At 41.2% G+C, this 15681-nt stretch overlaps 2 protein-coding genes across 2 annotated transcripts in view; both read right to left on the reverse strand.

The window, feature by feature from the left end:
- SMIM43 (small integral membrane protein 43) overlaps positions 1-15681 on the reverse strand; it is a 181150-nt gene that overhangs the window by 40645 nt on the left and 124824 nt on the right. The window lies entirely within an intron of this gene.
- Positions 6575-15681, reverse strand: part of QRFPR (pyroglutamylated RFamide peptide receptor) — a 33146-nt gene continuing 24039 nt past the window's right edge. The window contains exons 4-6 of the mRNA XM_082237138.1: positions 14811-15046; positions 12529-12626; positions 6575-10786 (exon numbers count right to left, since the gene is read on the reverse strand). Of these exons, the coding sequence (XP_082093264.1) occupies positions 10389-10786; positions 12529-12626; positions 14811-15046 (732 nt within the window). The 3' untranslated portion in view covers positions 6575-10388. The remainder of the gene's footprint in view (positions 10787-12528; positions 12627-14810; positions 15047-15681) is intronic.

Below are 15681 nucleotides of genomic sequence, written 5' to 3' on the forward strand. Positions count from 1 at the left end.
GGACACACTTCTCCATAACATCTGAGCCAGGAGATTCTGTGCATTATGTGGACCGTTGTCTGGGCACAGTGATGGACTAAGTGAAGGCCCATAAACTGAGCTTGAACCCTTGGAAGATGGAGGTAGTGTGGGTTGGTGGTTCCCATGTTTGGGAGATAAACCAATTTCCTGTTCTAGACAGGGTTGCACTCCCTCTGAAAGAACAGGGTTCAGAGTTTGGGAATGCTCCTGGCTCCTCCTTTGTCACTGGAAACTCAGGTAGCCTCGGGAGGCAGGAGTGCTTTTTATCAGCTATGGCTGGTATGTTAATGGCAGCTGTCCTTGTACCCTGTATTAGTCTGGCATTGACAATCTCAAGACTCAATTATGGCAATGCACTCTACATGGGGCTACAATGCTTGGTGCAGAGACTCCAGCTGGTGCAAAATGCTGTGGTTAGACTGTTGATGGGGACAGACTATTACTAGCCCATAACTCCAGTGCTCAGACCTACTAGTCAACTATAATTGCACAAACTGAATTTACTAGTGTATGATTGAATCCCATCTAAAAACCATGATAGTATTGAAGCAGCTTTAGAAGGGGCACAGCTAATACTTAAACCAGAATCCAGGAAGAGTGGAAAGCAGGGGTAAAGGTAAAGGTAAAGGACCCCGGATGATTAAGCCCAGTCAAAGGCTACTATGGGGTGTGGCACTCAGACTGAGGGAGTCGGTGTTTGTCCACAGGCAGCTTTTCAGGTTGTGTGGCTAGCATGACTAAACTGCTTCTGGTGCAAAGGAACATTGTGACGAGTGCCAGAGCTCACGGAAATGCCATTTACCTTCCCGCCACAGAGGTACCTATTTATTTACTTGCACTGTGTGCTTTTGAACTGCTAGGTTGGCAGAAGATGGGGCAGAGCAATGGGAACTCACCCCATTGCAGGGATTTGAACCTTCCAATCAGCAAGCCCAAGAGGCTCAGTGGTTTAGACCACAGTGCCAACCACATCCCTTTTAGTGGAAAGCACATGGTGCAGAGCGAATGGATGAAAACAATAAAAGGAACAAGGGAGCTCCTCTCATCCCAAATTTAAAGCTTGTGATTAGTTTATTAGTTCTACTCAGCTGCTCCATTGTTTCTATGCCTGTTTTATTGTGTGCTTTAAATTTTTTGTTATATAGCAGCTGTCTTGCAGATCATTTAGAAGGAAGGAAGGAAGGAAGGAAGGAAGGAAGGAAGGAAGGAAGGAAGGAAGGAAGGAAACAAACAAATGTTTTCCAGAGGAAATGTAAACTGTTGACAGTCAGGTCTTGTTTGCACAGGCAAGAGATACAATGCTAACTTGAATAGGTGGAAGATAATACTTGATCTGGCTTGTAATCAGAAACATCAGTATCCTTTCAGGCTGCAGTCTTAAACACACACACAAGTCTAGAACCAGTCCTAACATTAGGCAGAATGAGGCAACTGCTTCATGTAGCAGATGCTAAGGGCAGTTGTGGCAATCTTCCAGCAGTTTCTACGCCTGCCTCTGGTAGAGAACAGAGCTGATTGGCCTGTCTTCCACCTGCATAACTACCCTGCCACCCTCAGGGGCAGTGAAGGACACTATGTTGATGAATGATTCAACTGTCAGCCCAGTTGGCTTCTGTGTGTGGAATGTGGAGTGGCATCTTGTCCTTGCCTAAGGCAGCAATATGTCTGAGGCTGGCACCCAAGCACAAAGTAGCATCCCACCCAAAGTAAACATGCATAGGATTGCACTATTAATAAATTATAAATCTGATTGTGCACAGGTTGATACTAAGTTTCTCCCCTTCACACCACTGTGACACCACTAAGTTAAGTTTTAATTGCACAACACAACAATGCTTCAACTGATTCATCAGTTTGGGGTTGCAGTCCTAGTTCATATGCCACTTCCTGGATTCTGTGGCTGCACCTTAACACTGAAAACAGGCTCAGAGCTGACCCCTGATTATGCTCTGCTCTCACCATCAAGACACTTGGCTACGCAGCCTTCGACTTGCCCTGCCCTTTCGCCTTAGGAGAAATACAGGTCTAATGAAAGGAGAATTAACAAAGTGTTCTGATATGAAAGCACTGCATAAGTCTAGATTTCTTAATGTCATTCCCTACCTCTGTCAGTTTTAGCCCATGAATCACAGTGTATCTCAGATTTTCAGTAAACAGAGAGGTCATCTTTGGTAAGCGCTGTTTCTAGTAAAGAGAATAAAAACCTACATACCAAGGTGGTGGGTGGTAGGAACAGAAGCATCAGGTGTGTGGGCTGCTGGGTTAGGTCTCTTCCTGGTTTAAAAATGATTCCCCCATCAGTCAAGATGTTAGTAATAATATAACCTGTTTAAGTATAATCTGTTTGCTGAATAGTTCTTTGGAAATGTGACGCTTCCGAGGACACCTTACATTTGTACAGTTAGCATTTCTGATAGGCAGCGCTCTCTAGTGGATCATGGAATAACAACTAAAATTTCAGATTCTTTTGAACCGGAATTTTAGGCTGTATCTAATGAAAGTTCAACGCAAAGTGGACCAGTTGAAAGAAAGAAGCATCAGTAGGCTTTTGATTTTTGATTGCTGCATCTGGACATAAATGGATTCTGATTTATAAGTTTGTTAGTACACTGGTGATCTGGTAAGAGTTAACTGTGTTATTTATGTACTTAGAACTGATTATAGCATCACAGAATCAATGAATTGTAGAGTTGGGGGTACCCCAAGGGTTATCTATTCCAGCCCCCTGCAGTGCAGGAATCTCAATTAAATTATCCATGACAGATGGCCACCCAACCTCTGCTTAAAAACCTCCAAGGAAGGGAAGTCTACCACCTCATAGGAATTTGTTCCAAACAGGCCTCACCATCTGAAAGTTCTTCCTGGTGTTTGGCTGGAATCCCCTTTTGTTGTAACTTGAAGCCATTGTGTTGGGTCGTCACCTCCAGAGCAGGAGAGAACAAGCTTGCTTCATCCTCCATGTGACAGCCCTGGCTATCATTTCTCCACTCAGGCTCCTTTTTACCAGACTGTACATACCCATTTCTCTCAACCGTTCCTCATAAGGCTTGGTTTCCAGACCCTAGATTACAACTGAATGTTTTGGAAACTGCTTGGAAGGAATCTAGGAACATCTTTAGTAAAAGAAAGTAGTAAATAAATCTTTGATTTTTTTTTATGGTGGCTTTCAAACAGGTTAGCAGTCACTTTGATGTGATTCCCATCAGACGGTTTTTGAGACAACTGTGTAGTTGGGGGCAGTCTGTAAGGTAGCAGTTGCAGGGGATGCATGACTGCCCTTCGAGATCTGCTACGTAGTGGATTTGGCTGTCTGTTCTGTTATGGTTTCAAATCTATGCTGATCTTGTATATTTGTAGATAATTACGGAATGCCTTTAAACCTTCCATTACCTCCTTCCATTGGAAAACAAACCCAGGTAAGTTGCTGGAACTTCTCACCAGTTGGAAAAGTGGTGCAAGCATAACAATGTTTACGTAGAAAGGTACTGGATACAAAGAGAGTAAAACTAAGAAAGTAAGTAATATGAATCATCCTCATGCAACAGTCTTGCCTCTAAGCCAATAGATTTAACTGTAGCAAGACTGTGCCCAATCGGAATACTGCAGTCTCTTTCTTTCTTTTTTCTGACTTCTGCCATTTTGATTTCCCAATGCAAAGCCAATAGGAGGACCAAAGCTTCAGTTTTCTGAATATTGCTTTGGATTAGGGGTCGCCTCCTACCCTCAAAGGATCAAAACCAAACAGGGACCAAATCTGAAGCACCAAATATGACCCCAAAGTGCAGCTGGGGCTGCGGGGCTCACACCGTCCTAGTTTTTCTTCCTTATCAGAAGCAGCAGTGATCTGACAATGCCTACACACGAAACAGCTGCTAGTGCTCACATAACATACGGCACTTCTTTTACTTACTATAAACAACAGATCTACAAGGGCTTGGCTCATTTTATCTTTTAAACCTCCTATGTTCATAGTGAAGCAGAAATCTTGGCAGTGAAAGACAAGGCAATTAAAGCAAGACAAATGTTTTTTTAACACATTTTAATAAGTTAGCAGTGTTTTTATTGTACTCATTTATGCTCTTTCCATGCCAAGCACTCACGTAAGCTCTCCCTTTGTAAGACGCCTTTAATGCTTCCAGGTAGAAATGCCATATATTTTCTTTATAAGCTACCTTTACATTTCTACAATATTGACCTCAGTTGTAGACCAGTCTTTAACGTTCTCAATGGAATATAAATCAGTAGTGAATGTTGTGAGTGAATACCAAACATTCAGTTTAGGAAAGAGCTCTAAAGAACAGCAGACAATGTTAACTTTGTCACAAAGTTTGGTATTCCAACAAAGTTGGCTGGAGATGCCATGTCTGAGCCTGAAATGCTTAATCTCCTTGGAACTATAAGTGCTCAGCTGGGCCTCTGAAAGTGTGGGCTCAGATTGCAAGCGCATCCCAGGATCAGCACAGCGATGGATAAAGCATCTCTGATACCCTGTGGCCAAAATAAAAAAAAAGATGTAAAAGAAAAGGGCATAAACCACTGGTCTCCTGGTAGCTGGGGAAAAGAGTACAAGAGGTAGGATAGAAGACAGCAAGAACTCTTAATCTACCTCAGTGAGGAATCTAATGCTACCATCTCATCATTTCCTAGGCTGGCCATCTAACAGCCAGAGAACCTATCCCTGGTAAATATAGCCCTGCAGAATATGGGTTACTGTATGAGCGTGTCAGGGTAAGTCCACCAGTGCACTAAGGTGTGTATGAGAGCTCTCGCATTTTTTTCCTGACTGTATTCAATACATGTGGTGTTCTGCCTGTTCTTCTATATAAGTGTCTCCCTGAATTATTTCAGGTTGAGTATAAATTGACTGCATGCCCAACCTACTGTTACATCAATACAATTTTTATACACATATGAAAAAGCCATATGTATTATAAATGAGCCTTGGGAAATGTGTTTTCCAAATGGTACCACATGATGTCGCCAGACACACACCGATTCAAGCCAATACCCCAAGCTGGTTTCAACTTCATAAGTTTTTGGGATGAATGCCTTTTTAATGATTGAATATTCAAGTGCTTAGATGTGCTTAGAGTAACCAGCTGTGAAGAATTACTTTAGTCACCATTCTTGTACCTCTTGTCTCTAGGACAAAGCCATCTTAAGGGGAAGGTTGGATTCCAGGAAAGATGTATATAAAGACAAGCCAGCATCTCCCTTCAGTTTCCACTGAGCAAGATTGAACAGGTCTTCATCCCTTCCACCTGCATAATCCCCACTACATGGAGAACTGCTTTGCAAGTAGGAAACAATTCTAACTGGCAATCTGCTAATAGCTCTGGTTTCTGGGTTGTTGTTTTTTAAAGGCCTATATATTCAAGCAAGGAAACTTTCAACCATTCTCTGCTTCTTCCCAACTCCTTGCTTAAGTTGACATTTTAATTACGGGGGGGGGGGGGTGCCTTGCTATGGCCACAGCTGGAGAGTCCAAGAAGGACAGACAACTTTAAATATATATATATTTTTACGCAGGCTTCAGAAATATTAAGAAGCAAAGTTTAGTTTCCACTTCCAGAAACACAATTCCAAATACATGCTTTCAATTTTAACAGCGTCTTCTTTTTATAAATAGTGAACACTGTTTATATACATTTACATACAGTTCTACATTTAAAAATGTCAAAAAGTGTACAGAAATAGTAAAACCATACAATGAAAACAGTGTAAGCAATAATACATGATTTAGGATAGTATAAAATCCACAGTACTACAGTGACCACAGTCACTGGCCATATGCACAAAACAATGTCAATTGCCAGGAATATCAAACAAATAACAAACTTGAGTTCTTTTAACATTTTGGTCAAACCCACCAGCACTTCATTCGCCAGGCTCAATATCAGCACACAGTGTGGCTGGGCAAAAATGCCAGTGTGCTGAGGCCCTGGTCAAGGTGACGCAAGCCTCTGCTGGTCCAGATGAATCCCTTTAAAATTTGTCCAAAAATTAAATTAAAGAGGGTAAAGTAACCAGTGCTGAGAGAAGCTTCCATTTAAATTCCCTTGCAAGGTGTACTGGCCTTGCCACTAATGCAGCACCAATGCTGAGCAGTGCTGTGTCAAACCACCTGTATGTTGGAGAGATTCAGATAATTGCTCAGTGCAGGTATCTGCTTCTCTCAGGATCTCTGGAATCTATTTTTGCTATATAATAAATCCTCCTGCTGCTCATTTAGCCTTCAGCAGCCCAGCCAGTGAAGAGCTTATTCTACAGCCATTTGAACTTTCATCCTGTATTTTTTGTTCTGCTGCAATCAGTTTATATTGCAGAAGTCTTTCTCTGGTATTGCCATCTCCTGGCAAATAGAAGGGGAAGAAATGGAGGCAGTGAGAAATTTTACTTTTTTGGGCTCCATGATCACTGCAGATGGTGACAGCAGTCACGAAATTAAAAGATGCCTGCAAAGATGCAATGACAAACCTAGACAGCATCTTAAAAAGTAGAGACATCACCTTGCCAACAAAGGTCCGTATAGCAAAAGCTATGGTTTTCCCAGTAGTGATGTATGGAAGTGAGAGGTGGACCATAAAGAAGGCTGATTGCCGAAGAATTGATGCTTTTGAATTATGGTGCTGGAGGAGACTCTTGAGAGTGCCATGGACTGCAAGAAGATCAAACCTATCCATTCTGAAGGAAATCAGCCCTGAGTGCTCACTGGAAGGAGAGATCCTGAAGCTGAGGCTCCAATACTTTGGCCACCTCATGAGAAGAGAAGACTCCCTGGAAAAGACCCTGATGTTGGGAAAGATGGAGGGCACAAGGAGAAGGGGACGACAGAGGACGAGATGGTTGGACAGTGTTCTCGAAGCTACTACCATGAGTTTGACCAAACTGCGGGAGGCAGTGGAAGACAGGAGTGCCTGGCGTGCTCTGGTCCATGGGATCACAAAGAGTCGGACACGACTAAATGACTAAACAACAATGCAAAAATATGTGTATTTTCTTTTTACACATATCATAGTGAATGATAGCTATGCATATATCAGTCTTCAGTGGATATTTACATTCATTTTGTGCTGAATAATGGATTTTCAGAGGAGCAGCCCTATTAAGTCTTTGGGGGGGGGCGCAAGCATTGTAGCATCTTAAAGACAAAGCTAATGAGTAGCTAACTTCCCATCACAAACCCATCTTGATTTTACAGTTCCGTAAAAAATCAATCCTGCTAATTAACCTCCCTCAAGCATCTGGGAAAGATCGTTTTAATACCCTCTTGATATACTGAATTGTATAAATTCCAGGGGGAATATGAAAACATTTTATAGACACTCTTAGTTCCACCTAGATAAGCCCTTTTTTGCACTGCAGTATTTTATTTCATAACTGAGCATTTTATATAGAAAGTGGTGCTCTGTGCATCTGCTGAAATAACACTCAATTTATATTTTAAATTGTTTATAGTAAACATGATTTTGTGCTTGACAGCTCAAAGTCTTCAGACTTTAACTGAGGAGCACAGATTGAAGCCCACGGTCAACAAAAGAGACCACTTATTTCCACGTGAGAAAAACAATGATCAATAGTGCATTCTGTTGGTGCTTAAAATTCACAGCAGGAAGCATATTAAAGCTGCAATCCTAATCCCATTTCCCTGGGAGCATAAGGATACTGACAGATTGATTTCCAGTCCTTTTGCTATTAACTTCTAGCATGGAATTGCCCCCCCCTTTTTTTAAACCTATTAGTAAACATCCAGTTACAGGAAATACTATCATTCTGATGCAACACATTTTTCTATTTGGTTGATCTTTCAACCGATACTCTTAGAACTGTGCAAAGCAATATGTAGTTAGACCTCACAGTGCCCTCCTCTAGGAAACTGAAAAACCATGGTTTCCATAAACGGAACCCATAAAAAGTATACTGTGGGTGCAAATTAAAGCCAACATTCTCAGCCAAAATAAGAATCTTATATCCTTTGTCAAAGAATAGGGATAGTACCACAGGCACATGCAGATATTCTCAAGCAGTTTTTTAAAAACAATGTAGAATCATTAATGTACACAAAAAACATAAGCGAACAATCCACATCATTGCACTGCTTTGCAGCAAATTTCCCATTTGGCAACTATTCATTACTGTTCCTGCAAATATAGCAAGCCTGTCCATATTCTAAGCCTTAATTGCAAGCATCTCAACTGATAATACTGAAAGGATGATAAGATGCAGAAACTGAGAGTCTCCCATAGCATTCATAGCTACTCAGATTCTCCTGCAATTCTGACAATGTCACCAGTCTGTAACTACTAATTGCACAGGTAAAATACCACACACAGATACATCCAACCAACTCACTTTTGCAGACAATGCTCAGTGAGTGGTGAAAGGACAGAGGGAAGCAGCCTTTCCCTCTGTAATCCCCATCTACTCTAGTCCCATGGTAAGAGTACTGGAATGAAAAGAAATGGTTTTCTAGGCAGCAGAGCGGGTCTCCTCTCCCTATCCACATGAATCACTATGTTTTTCTCAGTACAAGTGTTTGCCGCAGTGACACAAGCACACAGTGTGCGCGCCTTTTTGAAGAGGTACCTAAATGCAGCTCTGAAAACACTGTTCCACTTTTAAATGGGCACATAATTCCTGTCATGGCATGTATTGAAACTGCTGGGCAAGGACAAGTGAATTCATCTCAGAGCTGTGATGCAAATCCAGATCTTCAAGTTTAGTGCTCAAACAGGTGTCACCACTCACAGTTGCTTAGGCAATCTCTGCCGTGAATAAAATTTTAAAGCATGATGTGGAATGATAATAGTGGCTCCATAATATAGCCATTGAGTGATCCAGTCCTGCAAATTATACCTAGAAATGTGGGAAATACATTGAGGGTGCCCTTTTTGGAGAAATCCATACTTTCAAAGAGAATTCTAGAAGTTGGATCATATGTAATATAGTGGCCCATGGGGAAGATCCTTGTTCAGTTTTAGACACTTTAAAAATGAGGTGCATAATCAGATAAATGGAAATAGTCCACTTTTAATGCATATACAGGAGAAATTACCAGCATTTGAAAATGCAGCAAATGCTCAGTGTTTTGAAGGGCTGCTATTTGAATTAAAGAGTAATGGGGGTGGGAAACTATTATGAATAAAAGTTGGGCTTAAGGGCATGATGAAGCGAGATGACAGTATACAATCATTTTAAAAGGCAACAGCATTAAAATGTCTTCATAAATTAAATGTCACGTTGTATTTGTAATCACAACTTTGCTAAAAAATATTGGCCTTGTACACTGAATGAGTGCAAAACAAATTACAGGTTATTTCGTTGTACTACTTGATTATTTGGCCAATAATTTGAAGGCAACAGAACATTTTATATAAAGGAAAACAGACTTCCTTTAACTAAGCTGCATGCAGTTATAAAAAAATATTCCACTATAAGCCAGGTTTTGGAGAAACTGGCTTGTACTCAACTAACTTTTACTGAGAGTAGACCCACTGAAATCAATGGGCATGACAAACCTAGGTCAATTAATTTCAGTGGGTCTACCCTGAGAATGTTAAATACAACCCTATCTCTAAAAAAGAACATTAGTAACAAGTAACAAAACAGAGCATGAAACCACTGCACTGCTGTGAAGATCCTTCAATTTTAGGCAAAATCAAATAGTGCAATTTGTTTACAATTGTCTGTTTCAAATGCACGCAAATAATCCTCAAATACCATTGGTGAGGATGCCATCTTCAAGGTTAACTAAGCCAAAGCAATTTGCCTTGCAATTAAGCAGATTGTTGTTCTTCGATTGGAGAAGAACAGATAGAAAAGAAAAGAAAAGAAAAGAAAAGAAAAGAAAGAGCTTCCACACCAGTCCCCAGGAAGCGTAACAAAGGAACAGGAGAAGGAATTGAAGAAAAGAAAATGCTGCACCATCACATAGTCTAGTAGGAATTAACACCTATACTGTGCTAATTTTCAAAGGGTCAGTGAATAAGCTAGATTAGTTCTTAGCTCAGTGTCAGGCCCAGACTAGTGCCATGAAAAGCCACACACCAAATCCAGACTTAGAGGGCTCATGGTTAGCTCAGTTGATTACAGGATGGTGTTGATAATGCCAAGGTTGCAGGTTCAATCCCCATATGAGACAGCTGCATACTCCTGCCTTGCAGGGGGTTGGACTAGATGATCCTCAGGGTCTCTTCCAACTCTAGGATTCTATGATTCTATGGTCCGAGATCAGCAACTTGAGCTGACAACTGAAGGAGCCAAAGCCTGCTTTGTTGACTATTTACATGAAGCCTTCAGACTGGCCAGGCCTAGGATATGATGCAAGAATTCTCAAGTATCAAGGATCCAGTGAGATGTCCATAATGCTAGTGTCCCAGTGAAGCATGCCCATTGAGTTCAGAGGTAAACAAAGCAAGGTGCCTTCTGGAATTCCTTTTGGCAAAGGACTGATCACAGAGTTTTACTTCAATGTTCCCTTCGCTGAATGCTTCTCTTCTGTTCTCCCCCGAGGAGTTGGGTTGTCTCCTGCAGCCTTCATCCTTCTGCTGCTTCATTGTAATCCCTAAGTTTCCACGTCGCCTGGATGGGGACAGGTTTCCCTTTATAATGCAAAAGCAAAGGGCAGCGAGGAAGTTTTTCTTGAAGTTCTCATTCATAAAGGCGTACACAATGGGGTTGCAAATGGAATTGGAAAATCCAATGATCTGAACTATGCCAAAGATCATCTTAATGGTGACGTCATCATACTCCCTTTCAAAATTACCTGGAGAGAAGAAAACACCCATTAAGAACTGGCTTTGTGTTGGTAAGCATTACTTGGTAATTTGATGATACAGTACATTAAGTGCTAAGATGTGAGCTTGCCTCAGATGAGGCACAAGTCGGATGTGGGTTAAACCACAGAGCCTAGGACTTGCTGATCAGAAGGTTGGCGGTTCGAATCCCCGCAATGGGGTGAGCTCCTGTTGCTTGGTCCCTGCTCCTGCCAACCTAGAAGTTCAAAAGCACGTCAAAGTGCAAGTAGATAAATAGGTACCACTCCGACAGGAAGGTAAACGGCGCTTCCATGTGCTGCTCTGGTTCGCCAGAAGCGGCTTAGTCATGCTGGCCACATGGCTGTACGCCGGCTCCCTCGGCCAATAAAGCGAGATGAGCGCCGCAACCCCAGAGTCAGCCACAACTGGACCTAATGATCAGGGGTCCCTTTACCTTTACTTTTACCTGAATCCAAGGCAACTTTGGTCTGGGGAAAAATGAGCCAGTTCCAAGTCTTCAGACCAACCCTCAAGCCTCAAAAGAGAGGCTTTAGGGACTTCTTGCTAAAAATCCCAATCAGTTCTGAATTATGGAACATTTGACAACTGAGAACGTCTATAGATGACTCTACAATGAAGCCCCATACCATCGCACCCTGGCATTCACTTAACTTGTATTCCATAAGAGTATATAATGTTTTTCACTTCAAAATCAATAGCAATAGCATAAAAACCTACAAACATCTATATTTCACAATTTCAAGTCAAGTGCCATAATTCTTGACAACAATGAACTGCCACGGTTTGTTCATTTACTTCAAGGACGAAGTTTAGCTGAGAGAGTGAACTATAATTCAAGATGGGGGGGGGAGAGAGAAAGGCATTAAAGAAGCAATTCAGGTAACTGGAATAAAAGGAGATGGCTGATATAAAAAACCTACAAAGGAAAGAAAGGTGTAGGAAGGAGACTAAATGAAACACAAAAAAGCAAAGAGTCGCTACCTCAAAATGGTACTGGATAGCTGAATTTTATAAATGGTAAAATGTATTAAGGCGTCTTTTTTAAAACCAAACTCAGCCAGATGGGCGGGGTATAAATAATAAACTATTATTATAATTATTATTCTGATTATGATAGATTAATTCTTTCTTTTCAGTGTCCCTGCAGACCTGTGGTTCCCAACGTGGGGCACATGCCCCACAGGGAGGCAATTTGATTTTTAAGGTGGGGCAATTCAAAAATGAGTTATTAACAGTTAATGGCCTTTTAGGCTTCCTCCCCGTGAATAGGAGTTCATTTTTTGAAAAATAACAATTATATGTCATGGGCTGGGGGCATCAGGATTTTAGAGATGCTTAGGTGGGGCATGGGCAAAAAAGGTTGGGAACCACTGCTATAGACCTTTAGTGAAATACAGTGGTACCTCGGGTTAAGAACTTAATTCGTTCTGGAGGTCCGTTCTTAACCTGAAACTGTTCTTAACCTGAAGCACCACTTTAGCTAATGGGGCCTCCTGCTGCCGCTGCGTGATATCTGTTCTCATCCTGAAGCAAAGTTTTTAACCTGAGGTAATATTTCTGGGTTAGCGGAGTCTGTAACCTGAAGCATATGTAACCCGAGGTACCACTGTATATATGTGCTGGGCATTTTATATGGTCATGCCATAAAAACTTTGAGTTTTGTGGGGTTTCACTGGCCACCTTGATCACAAAACCAACTACTACAATTTCAAAAGAAAAAGCTACTCACTGTATTCTATCATCATGTGCATTACATGAAAAGGAGCCCAGCAGATGGTGAATAAAACCACAACAGTTACCATCATGATGATTGCTCGCTTCTTTTTCCTGAAAGAGGAAAGAGAGCTTGTACTGCAAATTTCTGCACAGATATATAGATGACTCCTGGTGACTTGAGGGGCATCCAGGTGACAGGGATGGACCAGAACTCCGTAGTAAATCACATGCTTTCTTTACAGAAGGCTCCAGGTTGACATCTCCAGCTAAATGTTCTCAGGCAGTAGGTGCTGGGGAAGACCTTTGCCTGCAGCTAAGGGTGGATGGATCTGTCACTTTCCATCCCCTCAGTTTCCCAATCTTAAATTCAGCTCCACCTTTCTGCAGCAATTTGTGATTTTAAAACAACAACAACACTGAAATTCTTCAGCATTTCTCCTAATATGAACATTTTTTGGTATGCAGCTTTGACCAAGGTACACAGTTCTGCAAACAAGTTCATAGAATCAAAACTGGAAGGGACCCTGTGGATCATCTAGTCCAGTGTTTTTCAACCTTTTTTGGGCAAAGGCACACTTGTTTCATGAAAAAAATCACGAGGCACACCACCATTAGAAAATGTTAAAAAATTTAACTCTGTGCCTATATTGACTATATATAAAGTAATTCTCTTGCATAGGAATCAAATAAACACAAAGAAAGTATTTTATAATTACTTTATTATGAAATAGTAAGTAAACAGAAATATGAAAAATTATAAAATACTTTATTCAGTGCGCAACCTGGGCCTGTTTGGCTGAACACAAAGCTGATATTCTGGCTGGAATCGAACGTTGCGGACCATTCTCTGCTCAGCGGGGATTGATCCATTGATCCCCACTGAGCCGGCAGATGACAGCTCCGTCTCCACACTGTGTGCGGAGAGGGAGATGTCAGAGCCCCGCTGCTCTCTATGGGGAATCGGATGAGAGCAGACCGCCTGTCCGCTCTCATCCAATCCCATCCGATCTGATCCCCACCCAGGACGGATGGAAAATAGGGTGGACACAGTCCAGCGCCCGCCTAGTGGGCGAAAATTTGACATTTTTTTTAAAAAAAAAATCTTTTGAATTTTTCAATGTGCCGCGGAACAGTGGTTGAAAAACACTGATCTAGTCAACCCACAGCAATGCAGGAATATGCAGCTGTCCCATACGGGAATCGAACCTGCAACCTCAGCATTATTAGCACCATGCCCTAACCAAATGAGCTATCCAGTTCATCTGATATAAAGCATTTTTATTAATTTTCTCACATACTGTATATATGAGTGTGAGAACCCATCAGATAATGCAATATAAAAGGGAGTGTGAGCTTTAGAACCACAAAAACAATGCAATAATCCCCACACCTGATTCCACCCTTGGTGGAAACTGGATCAACATTGGCACAGGAAGAAACTACAGCATAGACTCTTCCCATGTTACCCAAGCGAAATGAGCTGCACTGAAGTGGCTCCCACGTCAAAAATGCTTTTTTAAAAGTGGGGCTAAATGCTACAGAAATAATAAAATGATTACCTGTGCTGAGATTGATTTATTTTTAGCCATTAATTTCTAAAAACCCTAAAACCTGTTGTTAGGACTTTGTTTTGTTGGTAATTTTTCACAGCTGCGGGGTAACATTCATGCAGCTGTTGGGGGGAGAAGTTAATGGAGAAGGGCTGGAATTGCCCTTGTTTGCTTGCTTAAAATATTTTAAAATCGCCTTTCCTCCAAAGGCGCTTGGGATTTTGAAGAACAAACATACAGACTTCATCATCATAAATAATATGTCATGATATAAATAAACACAAATATTAAAAGCATAATGCTAAGGTTAGTAATTAACAACTCATTAAAACACATTCAAATACCGCTGCTGAGGACTGAACTTTGGTTGCAAAGTTGCTAGGTTTATCTTTTGATCTCAACATCTGGATCTTCATTCTGAATGGGGTAGAAAGGTAACATAGCTCCCCCACCATCTGAGAATGATATAATCCAGGTGTGTGTGCAAAATAGAAAAGGGGGGCAGAGTGGGGGAGATGAGCCAAACATTTCTGATCCTTCATAACAAACATTTGTTTGTAACATGTAATTTGGGCCTGAATTATAACTTGTCTGATAGATAACCTCTGTCTACAGGTGATCATTGACACTCTCAAAGAATTCAAGAAAGCTGGGGAGTCAAGGATTTCCTTTATAGACTCCAATAAAATAAAGTTACATACATTTTGGAGTTTAATGCTGAATGCTAAAGACTGACTATACAAACCTTGCTATTTTGGACATCTCGTTCCCATGCATAGTTTGCAGAACAGAAGCATCTCCAACTCTTTTCTTAATCCAAAGCTCATAACCAATCTTGCTATAGAGCAAGAGCATCAGTATCATTGGGAGGAGGAAGAGAATAGCCAAAATGAAAGTAGCATATATCTTCTGGTGGACAGGACTGGCCCATTCTTCCAGGCAGCAAACGTACACTTTATCGTAAAGGAAGTCATATTTATTCTGAAACAAATTAAGTTGAAGTCACACTCAGTACAGAAAAGAGAACTTACTCCTAGCCTATTGGCAAGGAAAGGAAAAAGTGCATATTTTTCATCATATATGAGCAGAGGTTTAAGTGCTGGCTGTGCAAAACTTCTACAGATTGGCTTGCCCTGACTCAGGGGTGGCCACTGCGTCATTTAGGCTAGCACTTTAGGATATCAAGCACAGACGTCTTTCCCAACCTTATTTGCCGAGCAATGACCAAAACTGGGACATTTTGTACACAAAACTGTTCTACCACAGAGCAATGTGCAACCCACACAGCAGACACGCATTTCTGATCAAACTAATTGAGCTAAATCAGGGATGGGTTGTACAACTATTTTAAACACAACCATATTTAAAATACAACAATCAAATATATGAATATCTGCCATCTGTTTACTGTAGGATAAACAGCAAGGTCCATGAAACAACAAGGAAAGCCATGGCAAAACACAAGGTAAACTTTAAAAAAAGGAACAGCATGAACACTCCCTGAAATTATAATCAAGGGCCAGAAGCAGTAAACTATGGTACTACAGAAAGACTTAAACCAAGTGTCTGACCCAAACACAATGGCAGGTCAGTGAAAATTTTTTTTTTAAGTTCAT

This window comes from Podarcis vaucheri (genome assembly GCF_965113315.1).
Source record: "Podarcis vaucheri genome assembly, chromosome: 9".
Classification (NCBI taxonomy): Eukaryota; Metazoa; Chordata; class Lepidosauria; order Squamata; family Lacertidae; genus Podarcis; species Podarcis vaucheri.